Genomic DNA, 19,417 nt, shown 5'->3' with positions numbered 1-19,417 from the left:
TTGTAATTGATAAGGACATGGCATTATTCATTCCTGGAGACAGAAGTGCCTCACATATGCAAATATTGGAAATGGTGATCGTAAAAGCCCTTAAATTGAAGTGTTGTAACCAGATAGTACACTGAGCATTGATTATTTGAGATACTGTTAATCATGCTGTTAAGCTTTCAATTTGCTGAACACTACCAGTTCTTTTTTTTCTAGTCTAGCGTTTAAGTTACAGTTTGGTTTTCAGAGTCTTGTAGTCATATCAGTCATTAATATTTTTGAGGAAAGATTCTACACCCTTGTAACTAAACTAGCTTGCCCTAACCACATTCCTAAGGTATTTTGTATTCCTGGCTGTAAATACTGTCTAGGAAGACACGCTGGAGATGCTTGCAAAACTTTATGATTCTTCTAATTCTCAAAAGTCTTGCACTGGAAAAATTGCAGCCAGGTCTTCACCAAGAGCTCAGGCCTTCGTATTGTGCAGGAATTTCAGATATAATACTCAGTGTAAATCAGTATTAACTATCTGCCGTTCTAATTTAAATTCTGATAATAAACGTCAGGTTGCAGGTGGCTTGTGAGGCTTTTTTTTTTTTGATGATAGATTTTCCTTTAGTAGTTGAAATGAGGTGACTGAACACAGGCTGCCCTTGCTATTTGTAATGCTAGTCACTGCTGTAGAAAGATTGCTAATTTTCAGCAATATAGAACACAATGAATATCTTGTTTTTCTTACTTCTTGATTGTTAAATATTATTTTGCTGTCTACATCTTTCTCCTTTGATACAGGCCTGATTTGCATGTATGCACTTCACAAACTTTATAAATATATCATTGACTTGGTAGATGAGGAGAGCATTTCTTGCAGAAGCAAGAGAAAAAGAAAATGGAAAAAAGCTTGTAGGTGCTGTATGTGGCTAAATGCATTGGCTTTAATTTTGTTCCTGTATCTTATGTTTCTTTTTGACAGGAGACAAAGTTCGAACTTAGCAAACTCCCTCTAATTACTGCTGTTTTGTAGTGTTTACATAACAATAAATGCTTTTAGTAACAGTTCAGCTTTTCACAAGCTGACTCTTTCAGTCTTTTCACTTCTTTAACATCTTGTTCTCCCATCCATGTCTCTTAATTCTTACTTGGCTGCTGTCCTGCACTTTTTTATAGGTCCCAGCTGCATGTCTAGTAGCTGTATTTCTTGGTCTTCTTTATGATCTTTGTACCTGCATACTTGCTGCTAGTTATTTTCAAAGTAATGTTTGTCAGATGTTGGACAGTAAAATACTGATATCTGAATTAGAACCAGTGGAATTGAACTGATCCAGAGATAACCCTGGATCTTGCCGTGTTTGAGTTGGGTTTCCTGTTCTGCCTCATGCATAGCACTAGGCATGTTCTTTAGCCTACACATCCAAGAGGGCACTTCTGCTATCCCAGCTTGTTAATCCAAGTAAATACACAACTCTACCTGCAAATCTGCACATTTCTACTGCTATTTTTGAATGACAGGCCTGATTTTAGCACGTGTACTACATAAAATCTGTCATAGTGAACATGTTGTGAAGTTACTTTGCTGGTTGACTTTTCTATCCTAGGAACATGTTGGTTATAGTCATAGTGTTCACGCCTGTCTGCTTACCTGGAAAGAAAGGTCATAGCATATCCCTCTGTACAGCTAGACTCTAATACATGGAAGACACATCTGACTGCATGCAAAGACAATCATGCTATTCTGGTGGTCTCTTAGCCACCATTCCACAAGTGGTTAGTGATGACAGTTGCTATAAAAAGCACAGCTGGTGATGCACTGGAACTTGAGAGAGGGTGAACAAAAATGCTAGCTTCTTTATGGTCAGGTTTGGTTCATCTTGAGAGGCTTCATCAAAATCATTCTCGTATAGTATGCTTTGTAGGGACTACAGCTGTTTTTCTGTGCGTTCAGATACTAATTATTGCTGTGAGAGCACAAATGTTGAGTAAAGACTTAGTTACTTGTTCTTAAGACTAGAAGGTCTCTTGTATGATGTAGAAGTTGAGAGTTATATGAAGCAGCCATTGTTGGTTGCACTCCTGTAATGTGTTCATGGCTTGCAAAGGAGCATATCTTGTGCTGCAAATCAAAATTCCACTACTTTTCTCCTCAAGATGATTGCTTGAGTGGCCATTAAGTCATGCCAGGAAAAAAAAACTTCTTAAAATTGAAAAACATGAAATAACACATACTTGTTTTGGTTTTGACACGGTGCATTAGTGTATTGCCCCACTACAGCTGTACTGAACATAGGAAACAAGGAAAAAATGCAAAAGTATATAGAAAGACAGTACAGTATACAAGTCTAAACTATAGTCCTGGTGTCTGAGACCTCAGTGTTTTTCTTAATCGAATGTATGTTCGGACTGACTTTTATTTTTATTTTTTGGCAACTCTTCCATACCAACAAACACTACTGTTTTTTATTTATTCCTGTGCTAGCTTTTGTTTATTAAATCAATGTCTATGCAGAATGGTAAAATACTAAGTTTTGATAAATCCATGTGCTGAGTTGGTCTTCCCATATTTTCAGATAAAAGTTCTGCTTGCCTTGTAAGGCTGGAGATGGACTCTTTGTTTTTACATGTGAGACTTGCTTTGGAACTTCAGTCTGTGCTACCTGAAATTTAATTAAAATTATTTGAGACTTCCATTCCTCTGAAATGATGCTTCCAGGGGCCACTGGGCAACTGGTGAATTTGTGTTGTTGCTTGTTGCAGAAATTGCTTTTAAAACAGGGTTTGACTCTGGAGTTTTATGAAACATGAGAGTCTGAGCTGTTATTTTCATTGTGCACATCTTACAGTATCCTTGGGAGAAGACCAATCTCCAACTTAATATTTTACTTCATTTGGTCAAGTAACCTTAGAGTACTGTTCCTTCGGTTAATAAGTGTAAGTTGGGCTTTCCTCTGAAGAAATGCATCTGGTGACGCTTTTCCACTTTCCTTCCTATCTCTTCAGTGCCTGTACCCAGCCCTGGCAGCCTGCTGCTGGGCCAGGAGCTGGGCAATAAGGCAAAGCAGCTGTGTGATCACCAGCCCGAGTTTTGTTGGTACTGGCCCTTCTCACTGTGTTATCTCATAGAGTAGTTGTCACATTTGTGGCTGATATGCAGCGCTAAATCTTAATGTCACTACAAACAGAAGAGGCAGCAAAACAAAGCCTGTTCTGATTGCCATGCCGTTGCACATAAGATTGTAGGGTTGTAGACTGCTTGCTGGAGAGTAAGGATTTTTTCACCTTAAAAGAGCTAAGTAAACAGGACTTGGCTGCTGCTGGATGCCAAGTAGACTGTGCTGGCCCTGGGGCCATGTCACTGCTCCACAGGTTTCAGCACAGGTTTCCTGAGCAGCAGGTTGCCTTGTGGACTCTAATCACTGATTAACCCACATAAGGGTCTTGTGAAATAAACCAGATTATAATAACAAATAGTATCTGCACTGCCATCTTGTGAACCAGATTTTTATAACACCTTTAAGATTATTTTGTAAATATGATGGTGTTTCTATGGTAGCAGAAATCTGGTGTGGAAAAATGTTGCTGAAATGATTTACTATTTTTTTAGTGTGCCAAACCACATGAGCAATTTGTCGCAGTATCTTGTTTCTACTCATCTAAATTGAATGACCTTCATCTGGAGGACTTTGATCAGGGAGATGAATATTGTAGCAACCTGAATGCAGTTCTGTACAGTGAGATCCATACCATTTTAATACGTATGCATGACAAATATATATACAGGTTTTTCATAGTTTTCAGTGTAGCTCTTGCTGGAAGTCAATATCCTCCTGGGTTAAATAATACATGTCTTAATCATAAAAATAAGTTGTGATGCTGCTAAATCTTAAAGCAGTTGAAGATCAGGGGATACACAAAGATTTGTGGAGGGGGCAAAAATATTAAAAATCTGAAAATTTTGTATTATTTAATATAAAATCTCTTGCTATAGAATTTGATAGTCGTTTTACATGTTGAGATGAAGTTCTGAGGTCTTGTACGAGTCACAATATCCCCTGTAATATTGCATCATGTTATATTTTGTATGTACTACTAGAGAAACGTAGTAGCCTGCATCATGACTTCCCTCTCCATGCTGCTTCAGTAACTCACCTATTCTCATATTGTATTTCTGGAGCTGATAAAACTTGAGACTCAATGGAGACTGTCGCTGGAGTAGGAATCTACAGACTCAGTTTTAAACCATGTTACCAACATGTCTGGTTCCAGTGGTAAGTTATCAGCACAGAGCAGTACCTCTAACTTGAGCCAAAGCTTCCAGCTGTGACTAAGATTTGGGACTGTATGCGCCAGTGTGAGAAAAGAGCTGGAAAAAAAAAAAGCTATTCTTTTAGCTTCTGTTCTCTCTGATATGTCACTGCTCTGCACAATCTCTAAGGGAAGCCTACAAGCCAGTGCAATTATTTGGTAAAACTCATACTTGTTAAGATACTATTTGAATTGTCTGTACTGCCTTTCATTGAGTCACTGTAAGTTTTGAACGTTTTTTGTTCTGGAAATAGCACGTAGCTGTTTGTGAAACAATCTTTTTCTAAGATACCTGGTTGGCTACTTTGCTCAGCCACAGAATGCACCGAGCTCTCTTCTGCCACTGTCAGCATCCTTTTAGAAACAGTATTTAGAGGACTGTTAGTAAAAATAAATAAAAACCAGAAAACCCACCACTTTCTGCACTGGGGAACAAAAGCGAAGAATTAAGAGCAGAGATTTCTTAGCAAATGTTTAGATTCAGAAACTAGAGGCATAATGTAGCATTTGAGATGTTCCAATTCTCATGGTTCAGGCTACTGTGTATTTCTAAATATCTGCAAATCCCTTATTTAAGATAAATGTCTGAAATGGAGGGATTTTTACTTATAATGTGGGAGCCTAACATTTTGCTTTGGGACTGGTGGTTACTTTTTGTCCTTTTCTAGTAATGTGACTGTCATCCTTTCTGCGGAATGAGACGGCTTTAGAATAAGTGCTGGCTGAAAACTTCTACTTCCTTTTGATACGCGTGTGCAAGAGCAGATTGAAAGACTGTGACTGTGAGTCAGGGAAATAGTAAATAAGTGGTAACTTGTTTTTACCTTGTTTTCACTATGCCTTTTTCATAGCAGCATATAGTGTTTTGAGGCTTGGCTCTGGTGCCTTGCCTCTGCTTCTCAGGAGATACAAACCTGGTGTCCTTGGATCCACATCTTGCAGCGTAAAACCAAGAGAGAAGGGTAGTGCAAGTATAAATTCTGTTGCTGTATCCAGCAGGTGCCAAATGCAATGGGCTTTGGGCAGGTTGTACGATGTACTCTCTGCTGAGCATTAGCTTAAGCGTTTCAAGTCCCTCAGCCAGCAGTGTGTGTTTTGCTGACCGCACAGATTGCCAATGACAACTTCATAACTGGTGTAGTTCCCTTGACCCTTGCCTTGAATGAGATTCAATTTTTTTATTTATTTATTTTTCTTTCTTTTAAAGTGCAGGTCTGATCTTGTTACGCTGCTGCTGTTTTCTATGCTTGAATCCGGAGACTGGAGTCTCCTGATGAGTAGTATGCTGTTTACTGTTCATAGGTCTGGCACAGAAGAAATCATTGTTACCTTGCCAAAAGTTCACTGCTGAATCTCTCTGCCTCAGACTGCCAAAAGAGAAAAAAAACAAAACAAAACAAAAAAAACAGAACTGAGCAGAGAAAATGGAAACTGTACCTCCTGTACCTCAATACTCACTCCTGGCTGGCTCTGCAATACTGAATTTATGGTTCTGGAGGCCTATTTCCATTGATCAGGTCTTTCTTTCTTTTAGCTTTTTTAAGGCAAATCAGTGTTGACAACTGTTGGAGTGAAAAGAAATTAAAAGGCGGTTGGCTTTGCTTACTGGCGTAGTTTTTTATACTTATTTAAGATCCAGTGTCTTTTCTCAGGAAAACGTCTGTTCATACATTTGAAACCAAACTAAGAACAAAACAAGCATGCTTAGCACTGCAGGAATATTTAAATGATAGTCTAATTTTTGGTGATGCTGTTCCACAACTTCAGCAACATTACACACTTCAGTCTGTTTCCTGATACCGCTTTTTGTTCCTCCACCACAGATTGGGGTTTGGGTGTAGCTGTTGACTAGTGACCAAGTCAACTGTTGTATTCACCATGAAGGTATCTTTCTGTGACATGCATTTGCCATTTATGGTTGTTAAAAACACAGTAGTAGTTTGGGTTTGCACTACAGAAAAGGACTGTACATATTTGATAGCTATACTACTGTCACTCCACAAGCTTCATACTGGAGAAAAGTACACTGCATACTGCTGAGTTATAGACACTCTCCTCTGGTATAGCTGTGGTATTAACCTTTTCTTTTTCTTTTTTTCTTTTTTTTTTTTTTTTTTTTTTTGTGGAACAGCTCCTGTGACCGACTTTAAATCTAATGCTGATGCTGCAGAACCGTGTGCTCAGGAAAACAGTGGGAGAGCCAAAGGCAATGCTGGCTCTTTTTCAGTCTAAAGAAAAAATAAATTACTCCAAAGGAACCTATAAATCCTTATTGTCAGGTAGATACTATCTGTTTTCTTCGAAAACAGAAGTTGAAGGGATTTCTGTTTTTTCACTATAGCCTACTCTTGCTGTTACACCACATCGTATTATAACTTTCATAAACTTCCCAAACTACATCTTGAAAAGCAGAACTTCGTAGCCTTGCAAGTAATACTTTGTTCTGTTGAGAAGTGCAGTTACTTTTTAACAGAATTGGTGCACCAAGAACAGAACTATTGTAGTAGCAACAACTGCAAATAGGTGCTGCACATGTTTCAGTATACACAAGCAGAGACTAACAGTTGAGCAGCACAACTGAAACTCAGTGTTTGCATATTGCAGGGATTCACTGTAGTTCCTGTGGTGAATAAGTTCTGCAGCTTCCAAACATCAACAAAACTTGTCTTATATGTAACTTGATCATAACTATCTTCTCTACTGTGTCCCAAAAGGCTCTAAGATACTTGTCCTGTTGCTGACCTGGGAGAGTGTTTTTCTGGGATTAATATAATTTAAAGATTTTTAGCTACAAGTGGATATAAGCTTGTAATATATATATATATTCAGGTATATTCCACTTACCTGTCTCTACTTTCTCCTTTTTCCCATTGAATTACTAAGTTTCTCTCTCTGAAAAGACTACTCATATTTATCTGTACCTGGTGGATGGACAACTGTATTTTTGATTATCTGTTTTTTCTGTTTTCACTGCTTCCTCATATAGTTTTCAGATTTTTCTTTATGTTGCATTCACTCACTGAATTGCTGAGGGCAGCCTCACTTTCCAGAACAAGATGGTTCCATACTTGGGCTTGTCACCATGCAGGAAATGAATACAAAACAGATTCTTTTTTCAGACTTCCCATTATTTAAATTAAGTGAAAGAGCAGCTTCCACCTTGTATCAGCACTTCATTTAGAGCCTGGGGAATATATTTTATACAAACTCTCTACTGTCCAGACCAAAACCACCAAAATGCATAATTTTCTCTGCCTCATCAACAGTAATGGATTGTGTCTTGACAAGAAAGTTGGAGTTCAGAGGTGCAAAGGATCTGATGAAATGTGCAGAGTGCTGTTGTGGGGTGTACAGTTTCCATCACTGGAGATGGCTTAGTGGACAACAGGATCAGCTGTAGCTTGTGGTGACTACCTCCCTTTTATTTCTCAGCATGCTCCTCCTGCTGTCAGGGCCATACTTCCAGAAAATGTGTTTTAGGAAATAATGTAGGAATAGTAGACGTATGCTTTTTATTCCTTCCCCTGTGTTGAAGAAGACAAATGTTATGTTTTTAGAAAGAAATTCTTTACTTGAGGGTGATGAGACACTGGAACAGGCTGCCCAGTGAGGCTGTGGATGTCCCCCTCTGGAAGCATTCAAGGCCAACCTGGATGGGGTTTTGAGCAACTTGGTCTAGAGGGAGGTGTCCCTGCCTATAGCAGGGAGTTGGAACAAAATGACCTTAAAGGTGCTTCCCTACCTAAAGCACATTATGTTATGCCTTAATATGCACATTTATTCATTCTATAAAACATCATTAATAAAGATGACTGTTGGAATCCTCTGCATAGAACCATAACATATGAGTGTGCAATGCAGAACAGAGCAGAAATGTGTCTCAGTGTTACAATCCTTCTTACCAAAGCAGCTTTTGTGCTGCAAACTACAATTTCCCCAGTGACATCCAACTCTGTGTGATATTGCCAAGAATTATGGCTGGTGGTTTCCTGAAGAGCTATTTGGGTAGTCTGTGCTTCACTGAAACAACTTTCATATGTCTTGTAACAAATCCAAAAGTGTAATGGAATAGGTCATTTGTCTTGAGTTTTAATGTGAAACAAAATGATGTAGTCAGGAAAAACTGGCTCATTTTCAGCCTGGATTCCGCTTTCTGGTTTCTAGCATCACATCCACAAGAGTGAGTTCAGATTTGTAATGCTGTCTTGCACAGCATACCGCGAGCCTGCCTTAGTGACAGAAAGGCAAACTAATATCATCATATTAGCAAAGAACATAACTGAAGATACTAAGATACTAAAGGGAAAAAGAAAAAAGGAGGAAACAAAACGGATTTAAAACTCTTCTAATGCTAGCTACTAGAAATGAGAATACAATTACAGGGCCAGAACACTTAGGCCACCAATGCAAGGAACTTCTGGTGCAGTGATTATGATGGTAATCCTTTCCAGAATACTTTGATAGCAGTATTTCTTTTCTATGCAGTATAAATGTACAGGATAAAATGGTTTTGTCTTTTAAAGACCTTCTGAACTGGCTATATATTGACTGTTTTCTGTCTAGTGTCATACCTAAATCTAAAAAAAATAACTTTTTCACCTTGAAAGATGTTGAACAAGAAGCACTTTCCACTGATGAGTAGTGGAAATGTTTCAGCCAAGACCTTGCTGGACAGAGCTCAGATAGGCTGTTTCAATGAAAAGCTCAGATCCTTCCATCAGCAATGATACCAGGTGTCATGAGTGGAGATGAAGGGCTGCTGCCTGGTACAGGAGAATGATAAGATGCTGAATTTGCCTTGAATTCAGCACCCCTAGGCATTGGGAACCAAGACAACCCCTTGCGTTGCTGGCTTTGATGCCCTCATCATTCAACATAACCTTTTAGTCTTCCTAAAATGGGAGCACCAGTAATACACAGCACTCTGTGATTTCTTCTGGTTTCAGGACAAATCACTACCTACTTAAAAGCCTAGGATTGCTCAGAAGATCTTTACACAGCAGTATGAAAATAAAATAAATTAGACATCCTCGGGGGGACACATTAAAGCTTTTGTTTGGTTATTGATTGGTCCTTAGCATGCAGTGCGAATAGGACTCTAATTGTTTTGATCTGCTTTGTTAATGAATATGAGTATTTTCTCTTTCTGCCTATATGCTCATTCCCATTACTGACTGTGATTGTTGAGTGCTGACTTGAAAAGTATGATGTCTTTGGGGAAGGATGTCAGATCAAATGCACTGAAACTGCAGATAACAGTATTTCTTAAACAATGTCTTTGTATAGGTGGATGGAGGTCTGCTTGGAAGAAGAGCTGCCCCCTACTACTGAACTGGAAGAAGGCTTAAGGAACGGTGTTTATCTTGCTAAGCTTGCAAAATTCTTTGCCCCCAATCTGGTGTCAGACAAAAAGATCTATGATGTGAAGCAGGAACGTTACAAGGTAATAACTTTCTACTTTCAAAAAATTGTCCATTGACTAGCTCTTGAAGATCCATGAGCATGATTAGTTCGTTTTCTATGTCTCTTTTGTAAGCCTGTCAAGATAAGATGGGAGATGTACAGCGCTTAAGAAGCCAGTATGAAAAGTTAGGAATATTTTATAAGAGGAAAAACAGTATTAGTGACACTTAATGTTTTTAAAGCCAAACAAATTATACTTCTGGCTCCAGGAAACGGAGCAATTCATGCAATTATTCCTTATTAGGAAAAGGAGCCAAAAAATAAATAAAAAAAATCAATAATTAAACTTGATAACTATTTCTGATTTTATTAATCTTGTACGGAAGGACATTCTCTTCGTTAGATCTGTATCTATTTTTGTTACCAAATTTACCACTAAAGCAAAGTAATTAGGCTTGGCTTGCTACATGTGTGAGCTGTTCGTTAACTACAAGACTATGAGTAACAGAAAAATGCATAGCATAAGACCACTCTATTGAATGCTTTATTTCAGTCTGTAGAGGGCTCAGGAAAAACTCAGACGTTTAAGTTTTAGCGGTGTGATCACTGTTTGTTGTTTGGAAGTTCATAAATTAAGTTGTTCTGCTTTCATGTTCTTGATAGAATCATGGTTAGGAATCATAGTTACGTTTAAATGCTTCTCTTGAGATCCACAGAACTGGTTTCAAATTTAGCTTATCTTTTATAAAAGCATGAGTTGAATATTAGGAAAAAAATGGTGACTCTGACTGGTGAAGTGTTAGAACAGGCTGCCTAGGAAGATGATGGAGTCACCATTCCTGGAGCTTTTCAAGAGAAGGGTGAATGTGGCACGCAGGGACTTGATTAGTGGGTATGGTGCTGGTGGGCTGATGGTTGGACTCGATGATCTTAATGGTCTTTCTCAATCTTAATGATTCCATGAGTTGGACGTAGTGAGTCTGTTGATGTGTTAGGCTGCTTCATTAACAGGATTGCAGCTATGATGCTTGGGATCTCCAGGTCAAATGAGGGAAAATTGCTTTAGGATAAAAACTGGGAAGCGGCAGAGCAATCGGTAGTTAGAGAACTTGATTTGCATTGTTTTTATCATCTCTTCCTCCTGTGTATCCCATAGAGATCAGGACTTCATTTTCGGCACACTGATAACACCGTGCAGTGGCTAAGAGCGATGGAGTCTATCGGTCTGCCTAAGGTAAGCATCTGAATTTAGCAAGGGAACAGGACCAAGGCAGTGACTCAGTAATATCTCCTTTCAACTGCCCAAGTCTAAACTCGTGTACGGTAAGCCTCCTGGGAGGGCCAGTTTAGACACATATCTGAAGAGAAAGTAATGCTGCTTGGTTTGTGCTTGGTGCTGTGGGTGATGAGTGCCATGGGTGGGAATACTCATGGTGCTTATCTCGGGACTTAGAGGGGGATAGTAGTGGTGCTTTAGCTGTACTGTACTGTTAGTACTGCTTTAGCTGTAACTGTACTGTTAGTACAGTCTTGGTGGGGGCCTGAATGTGGTAGAGTTAAAACCGGAGAACTTTTTCTTCCTTTTGGTTGCTACCTCTGATGTCTTTTGCTGCCTCTTCCTCCTAACATATGTTGTAGTTTCTCTGCCTTTGCCCAGTTTCCAGGCTGACCCTGTACGTCCCGGTGTGACTGTACTGCTCTTCTTCCTCCAGCTGCTTTCTTGGGTCACCTTTCACACTTACCTCCTTTCTCATGGGTCTGCGCTTCTCATCTCCCTTTCTCCTGCTATTTCTGGGCACCAGTGAGTCTTCCTTTGGATGAAAATTTTTTAAGAAGGGGCTGTGTGGAAACACTCACTTCACTTGCCCTCATGGTTTGGTACCTGCAGGCCTGAGGAGCAGCCCCAGGTGGGTGCTCGGTGTGGGACTGCCCCACATTGTGCAAGGCCGGGCACAGCATGGATGCTCAGATGGCTGCCTGGGAACTGCAAAGTGGGACCAGCTCCCTGTGTGGGAGCCTGTAAGCAAAAATAAGCTCCTTTGACTGCCCTCAGAGGCATGATGAAGACTGAGAGGGAGATGCCTTTCCTAAGTCAACTGTTTTTTAGCTGTGTTTGCAAGCCTGAGTCTCCTCTTCAGCTGGCTGATTCCCTCTCCTTCCAAGGCTTTTGTCTCTGTTGCAGAGGAGAACTGTGGCCAGAAGATTTCCCATGTCTCCCTCCCAAAGCCACAGTGTGCAAGTGATGAGGAAGGCACCGTGCTCCTGGCCAGCTCAGTCTTACTCTGCTGGCCAATGTACCCCAGTCCTGAGCTGCAGTGTGCTGCCAGCTCACATGGATAGCCACGGCTTTCCTTTTGTTTTCACAGAGAAGTCATGGTTTGTGACTGGGTCTAAGGCCAGGAACAAATCAGTAGTAGAACCAGAACTGGAATTCACAGTGTGACTTCTTGGCTAAATTGTTTTACACTCCTCCATCTGAACTTATTTTTTTCTGTTAGTCGTGCTGGGGGTTTTGGTATTTGGATGTTTTTTGAATTGTTAAGTCTTGCAAAAGTGAACTAAAACCACCTAGTAAATAACTGTGTCCTAAACTCTGGAAGTCTGAAGGAGGAGAAATCCTATGTCCTGAGCTTTTGCCAGAGAGCCTTTTCTAACTGTCTTGCCAAAATCCTGTCTGCTTATCTTCCTTGCTTTGCATTTTAATATTAAACTTCAAGCTCTATTAGATTCTTTCTTATGAAAACAATAGATAAAGCTAAAATCGCATGAGAAGAGATTTTATTCATAAATGTATAGAGATAACAGTTGAATTTCTGTGATTCCAAGGTAGTGATCTGCAGGGAGCCCATTTTAGCTATTCTTCTGCCCAGTTATCTTTCTTTCGTTCTAACTGTATATTCTTTTTGTTTTGTTCTTTTTTCTTTTTTTTTTTTCAGATTTTTTATCCAGAGACTACAGACGTCTACGATAGGAAAAACATACCTAGGATGATATACTGCATTCATGCTTTAAGGTAATTGCTGATGGAAGTAAAAGCTAAAGTGACTAATTTAGGTGTCTAAGTCTTGAACAGCATTAGTGTAACCAGTACGTCACAATCCATCAGAATTCACAAGTTCACTGTCTTAACACTGGCATTAAAGGAAAACTTGAGCAAATAATTTCCAAAATAAAAAATGAAGTACTACTGAATTTAATGCAAATATCCCACTCAATGTGTATAACCTTCACAAAATGGTTTATTTTTTCATATCTATTTTGAAATGATACATGCCAATAATTAATTAAATTAAAACAAACAAACAAACAAAAAAAAAACCCTTAACAAAATATTAGTATAACTGTGGAAACAGAGGTGCTGATCAGAGTGAAAATGAACTGGCATCCCTCTGGCCCCAAAGTAGAACAAATAATAACTGTGCTATTAAGTCATTCATAGGAAATGTAATGTTTTCCAAGCTTTTGAAATTCTGTGCAATTCAATTTTGAATGTGAAATCTTGGAGGGCTTTAGCCTCATCACTGAAGTAGAGCTTAAGTCTTTTTTTGTCCTCCTGCAAGGAATTCCTTGTGATGTTTCACACTGAAAGCACTGAACATCTGCCTCATGCCACCCCTGCTACGAGAGGCAGAGGTGTGGGCAGGCAGCTCCTCCCTCCCATGGCTCTCCCAGCTCATTTCCTGCACATGGAGACCTTTTTATTACTTTAACTACACCTCCACAAGCCTAGTATGTAACTTATATCCAAAACTTCACTTTTTTTCTTAATGACACTCAAAGACACATCAGCTGTCCCATGGATATAAGTCAGGAGCCACTCAGTGCATGCTGTTATTAAATTTTTTTACAGTCTAATCTTTGAAATTATGCTCATGCTCCTACACTCTTGTGTGTACTTTCTGCCAATAAATACAGCAAACCACCAAAGTTCATCTTCTCCCAAGTGCTAGCAGTTCAGACTCAGTAACTTTGCTGTATGATTTTTGTTCGCTCTGACAAGTGTTGCCATTTGAAATTGCTGTGACTGCTGTAATGCTAACTGTCCAGGACTATATGAGGCAACACTTGCCTCAGTCCTCACAGGTCTGGCTCTTCTGCCAGCAAATGTCTTGTGTAAGCCTGAGGTGATTTTCTACAGCAGAAATGTGGGCCTGTAATGGTCACTGCCAAGGTGGGAGGTTGTGCTGCATTCCCCCTGCTGGTGTCACGGCCAGCTCAGATGTTTTGCACAAGGTGAGAGATCTAATAGGTGTGTGCTTGCAGAGCAAAGGCTTCATCAATTGTGGGTTTGAATGTTGCATGAACAACAAGGCATCTCATAAGATCTCCCTGGTTTATGAAATTGCAATAACTTTTTGCTTCTTAAATTGAATTCTGCAATGGATTGGCCTCTGGTATGAATTTCTGTTCCCTAGCTGTCCCAGGATTTATGTCCCTGTCAGGGCCAGTCCATGTTGTTTGAGTTTCCTTCCAAGTCTATCTTGTTTGAATTTTTTCCTCAATGCATATCAGCACAAAGCTGTAATTCCTTGCTTCTGAGCTATTATTTTAGAAATAGATTTCTGTAACGTGCTTTGCTTGTGATGCTTTGCCATGACAGAGTGTAGGAATCAAAGAAACAACTGCTGAGCTTTGTTTACTTACAGACGTGTTCCTAGAAAACATGTTGTAACCATCTCTCAACTCAAACTCCAGTATCAGTACTGAATTAAAGGCAGTCTGTGCTGAAAACAGCCAGGGAGATGGCAGTACTGAGGACAGGGTATTGCTAGACCAGCAACATTTGCAGTTGGGCTGGTGTCTAGAGAACTGAGCTGCAGGAATCCAGCTCTGTTTCCCTTCCCACTGCCCTCTTGTTGCCTGCCCTCAGCTCCATAGCAAGCACCTGCCTCTGCCCCATTCTGCTCCCTGGATCTGTATGAGCATCCTTGGCAAGGAAGCCAGCATGGGGATCACTGATCCTAGAAAAGTTCTTGCGTCTGGCCACACAGCACCTAGAAGCAGAAATGGCACGCAAGGATTTTCCCTTACCATCTGTTGCATATGAATTGGATCACCGTATGAAAATCACCACAGGGCTTAAGTGCTAAATTCTGATACATCTTGGAGCACATGCTCAAATTTCAAGGGCTTGTAACCTAGAAAAGTTAAGCACTTTGTCTGAGAGGTAAGCGGCTGGCCTACTTTCTATTCTTGCTTAGCTATTACCAAGTTATTACCCCAACACAGGAAGCTTGAATTTCCCAATGAAGCTACAGGAGTTTAACACAGATAGGATATTTTGTCTTAGTCCCATACATGAAAAAACCAAAACCATCTCCAGTTAAGATTTTTTCCGAAGTTAATTTCCTGAAAAGATCAGTATGCATAAGTGCTTAAAATTGCCTCTTTAATTAGAATGAAAAAGATTTTACTCTATGTAATGGAACCAAATGTTAATATTTCATATGAAAGTCTTCAGCTATTTGGGTTTCACTGATCTTTGAGCAGATGGAGGGCGTGGAGACAGGAAATGATTCTAGAGCAAAACTGTTTAAATATTTTGGAGATATGTTCTGCTTCAAGCCTGAAATTAAGACCATTGCCCTTAGAGCATGTGGAACAACTTGCTCTGTCAGAAACAAGCCTGATCTGTCCAGGAAAGAGTGACTTAGCAAGCAATTTCTAGATTCCTGCTAAGTACTGTTACCCTCTTACTTTTTCATGTTGATACTTAAATGCTTAAATCAGCCTTAAAAATACAAAAGCATTAGTCTCATTTTTTGCACCGTTTTTCTTAAGAAAGCTTTGGATTTGGTCCTGGTCTAAATGAGTTAAAGACCTCCCTCAGTAAAACGTACATGCTAATGATGATTCTTGTTCCAAAGTAGTGATGATTCAGATTTTGACTCTTCTGTCTCCACTACTCCCTAAAAACGAGTAGTTTTCAAACTATCTTTACAAGAAAATTGCTGCTATGTTCTGAACAAACTAGTTCTGAGGCTGGACAGTTTCAAATGTATGTTTTCCTAGGAAGAGATAGAATAACAAGCATATGCTTATAAAAGCGTAAGTTATTTTCAGATTTGTTTGTTACAGCATGCTAAACATGAGCTAAGCTTAAACAAGATTGAGGAGTCTCCAGTTAATCAGAACTATAGCTCTGCATTGGTTTGATGCAAGAGGGGCTTCACCTGGGAAGTGCTCTTTCTCCCTTCGTATCCCCCCTCCTCCCACTGCCTCCTATGCAGCCTTCTCAATCCCAAGCTTCCCACTTTGATTTTATATGAGTTCCCCAAGGATCACGCTATATGTACAAAGCATTATACAAGTTGTTTTGAGTGAACTTACTCCTTAACGTAGAGCGAAACTGTCCTTGTGTTCCCTGCAGAACTCAAATTTTCAGCACCACCTGGTGGTTAATAATCTTATCCAAGCAAAGTAGTGTAACACTCAAGGCCCAGCATCCTCCTGGAAGCTTTGAACAGCCAAAACATGAGTCTCTCGTTCATACCACTCATTTTTTTTCTCTGCATCTCCCAAATGAGATTATCCCCAAAATGCTGATCAGCCCTGTGCTGATTTCCGTGATTGCTGATGCATCTGTATGATCTCCAGCACTTAAACCAAGGTTCTAGCCCTGTCTTTAGCCTGCAGTAGAATATCTTTATCAGCCTGCAAGAAGGGATTGGCAGCTGAGGGTGAAGAAAGGTCTTGGCTCATTATTGTAGTCATGTGCCTTTCCTTATCCTGTTGTAAGTATCTTGCATTTAAGACTGTTTTGAAAGGTGAGAATGGCAATGGCAATGATTTGAAGAACTGCAGCACTCTAAAGCGTGTCTGGATGAGATCTGCTGGTATATCCATCCAGGTTGTGACAGTGCAGAGGAGCAGTAGCATGGAAGATGAAATGCTGATCCTTTGTGCTCTGAAACAATTACGGCAACTACAAATACTGGATTTGAAATCTCATCCTGCAATTTCCTATTAGACAAAATAGAAGTTAAAAATGGAAACAAAAAGGAAATGTCTCCTTCAGCAAACAGATGCCAAACCACTGTGCTCATCTGCAATGTATAAAGATCTGGATGAAGTAATTTGAATAAGAAATCCGAAATGATCCTGTCGAAGGAACACATTATTTCAGTCTTCTTTAAAATCCTCCTGTTAATAGTTGGTCCCTGTTCACAAAGCTTTATTTTGTTAATTGAGTTTCACTGATAAAAGATATCCCAGTCTTTGTTAAATAAATTTCTGCCTAATGTTTGGAGGATACCATGGAAAATATGTAATTTACTCAGCTATTTTTCAGATAACACTTCAGCTCTAGGTATTAAAAGTACAGCTTTTTTTTTTTTTCCCCATACTATACTGAATCAAAAATACTTTTTCGTGGAGAGCACTTTCACATTAAACTTACTTCATTCTGCCAAAGCAAATTGGTTAACGTCACAAATATACTTGAAAGGGGCTAAGTGCATATTAGTAGCCTTCAGTTACTAATTGTAAGAATATATGAATTTAAGTCAAAACAATTATAGACTCAAAGTAATGCTAAAATATATGCTAAAATATATTAGCTCTTGAGCTCCTTTAGAAATCCTTAGTGGAAAGCAATCACTAGTTCACACTTCCTCTGTGATCTGAGACAAAATGACATTATGTCTTACAGATCTTTCTTTGAAACTTCAAGTAAAATACAGTGAGAAGATAAATTTGTTCTGTACCCCTCCGTGAAAGATAGATGTTGAAGGACAATCTTCACAGTGGCAGTTATTCTAGGAAACATGCTCTTGAATAAAAAGTGAACGCGCCAATGTCTTCTAATGCTTGTTTTTTCCTTTGTAGTTTATATCTGTTCAAACTAGGATTAGCGCCACAAATTCAGGACCTACTGGGAAAAGTAGACTTCACAGGTAATAAACTGCTCATCTAGTCATGTACTACGAAACTCCCTCATGCCATAAATCTGCTAACATTGTACATATTTTTCATTACGGTCTTTCTCCTCCCTTAGGGTTGTACAGAGCAGCTCCTAATTAAATATGTGGGAGTTTGCTATTTTTAATAAATGTCTGTTTTTAAAAGGCAGAAGGGAGTGAATTTGTGTAGAATACTTACCTATCTTAGATTTCTTCAGAACAGAAGGACAAAAGCTGCTTAAAAACCCCTGATCACATTTGCTTTCAATAAAATAAATATTGCACTAGTATTTGTAGATATGGTGATTCACAATGATGTTGCTCAGATTTTGTTCTAATGATTTCTTTTCTTTTGTACTCGAACAGAGGAAGAAATTAGCAACATGCGAAAGGAGCTAGAGAAGTATGGTATACAGATGCCATCTTTTAGTAAAATTGGTGGGATTCTGGCCAGTGAATTATCAGTTGATGAAGCTGCATGTAAGTAAGCTCTTGTTTTGGTTCTGTTTTCTACTGAATAAACTGAAAGAATGCCAACAAAATACTGATCATCAATACAATACAAAATACAATAATCTTTTGATAAGTAATTAGGGATGCAGTCAAGTTTTCATTGACCATCGCATTGTGTATATGTTACGAGATCTTTTGCTACTTGTCCATCTGCATTTATGAGCAGAAAATATTTTTATGCATGTCCACTGCATTTTAGGAAGTACTATCAGAAACAAACACTTCTTTCCATCTTTTGCATGTGTTTATTGTTTTGGTACCTAGAATTGAAGAAGTGAGTTTTGTGGATGACTCCACTCCAGAAGGGGTACAACGAGCTACTCCAGACAGCATACCTACTGAAATTAAAATGTATCAATACAGAAAAGGAGTGCGTTGAGTTGAGGAAAAACAAGCAACAACAGAATACCCTGTGTTTATAATTAAGTGTTAGTGCAGCTTTCCTAAATTTTACAAAGCAAAATAATTGAAACAAATTTATTTCTGATTTAGTGTGCCGAAGTTTCCAGATAGGAACTTAAAGCATGCTTCCTTGTGTTAATTCACCTTATCACATATTTTGCAGCTTACTGCAGCTGATTGCTGTGTTCACTTGTGCAAAGCCAGATCTTAAAATACTCTCTTTAGAAATAAGGTTTGTTTTTCTGTTTGTTTTTTTTTTTTTTTTTAAGCAAACTTTCAGAGATTTAGTGATGACAAAACACTTTTTTTCCAGTGAGCTTCCTTCCTTCCCTAATGATGAAAGGACTGCAACTTCCTTCTCTGAAAGCTTTTTATAGCGTGTTATGTATAGTTTCCTTTAACTTTGGAAGAATTTCCAGCCCTTTATAGAAAATCAGTGTTTCCTGATCCTGATGTCTCTTTAGGCCTGGAGTGTGCTGTCAGTAATATGCCCTCCCCCAGAACAGGAAGTATTTGCTGTGGGAACCCTCACATATCAGCGAGGATTGATGTGGAGGTCCTGCTGCAGGAGGGTTATCACCCTGCTTCTGAAATGGAGTGAGCAAAAGGAGAAATAGGAAGTGAAACAATTGCTAATGCCTTTTGCTATGCTGTCAGCAATAGTACAAATCAGTCTGCAAAGAGTGCTCTCAAGTGCTCTCAAAACTGACTTTTTTCCTAAATAACCATATTTTGTACCTCCAGACTGCTCCTGCAGGTCCAGTCATGCTTCTTATTTTTTCTCTTGGTTCACAACATCCCCCAGCACAAGTTCACAGCTTTCCCAATCTTGATACCGTCTGTTTTCCACTTGATACTGGCTCCACTTCTGTTAGAGGGACCTCTCATGCAATATTGTGAGAGATTACATC

At 39.2% G+C, this 19,417-nt stretch overlaps 1 protein-coding gene across 9 annotated transcripts in view; it reads left to right on the top strand.

The window, feature by feature from the left end:
- IQGAP2 (IQ motif containing GTPase activating protein 2) overlaps window positions 1-19,417 on the top strand; it is a 116,349-nt gene that overhangs the window by 49,767 nt on the left and 47,165 nt on the right. For all 9 annotated transcript variants that reach the window (XM_085213696.1, XM_085213693.1, XM_085213688.1 and 6 more), the window contains exons 3-7: window positions 9,574-9,730; window positions 10,847-10,924; window positions 12,627-12,703; window positions 17,518-17,585; window positions 17,958-18,071. In XM_085213696.1, the coding sequence (XP_085069822.1) occupies window positions 9,574-9,730; window positions 10,847-10,924; window positions 12,627-12,703; window positions 17,518-17,585; window positions 17,958-18,071 (494 nt within the window). The remainder of the gene's footprint in view (window positions 1-9,573; window positions 9,731-10,846; window positions 10,925-12,626; window positions 12,704-17,517; window positions 17,586-17,957; window positions 18,072-19,417) is intronic.

Source organism: Meleagris gallopavo, chromosome Z, assembly GCF_905368555.1.
Source record: "Meleagris gallopavo chromosome Z, MGAL_WU_HG_1.1, whole genome shotgun sequence".
Taxonomy (NCBI): domain Eukaryota; kingdom Metazoa; phylum Chordata; class Aves; order Galliformes; family Phasianidae; genus Meleagris; species Meleagris gallopavo.
Note: the sequence above shows the minus strand (reverse complement) of the source record. Positions and strands in the feature narration are given on the sequence as shown.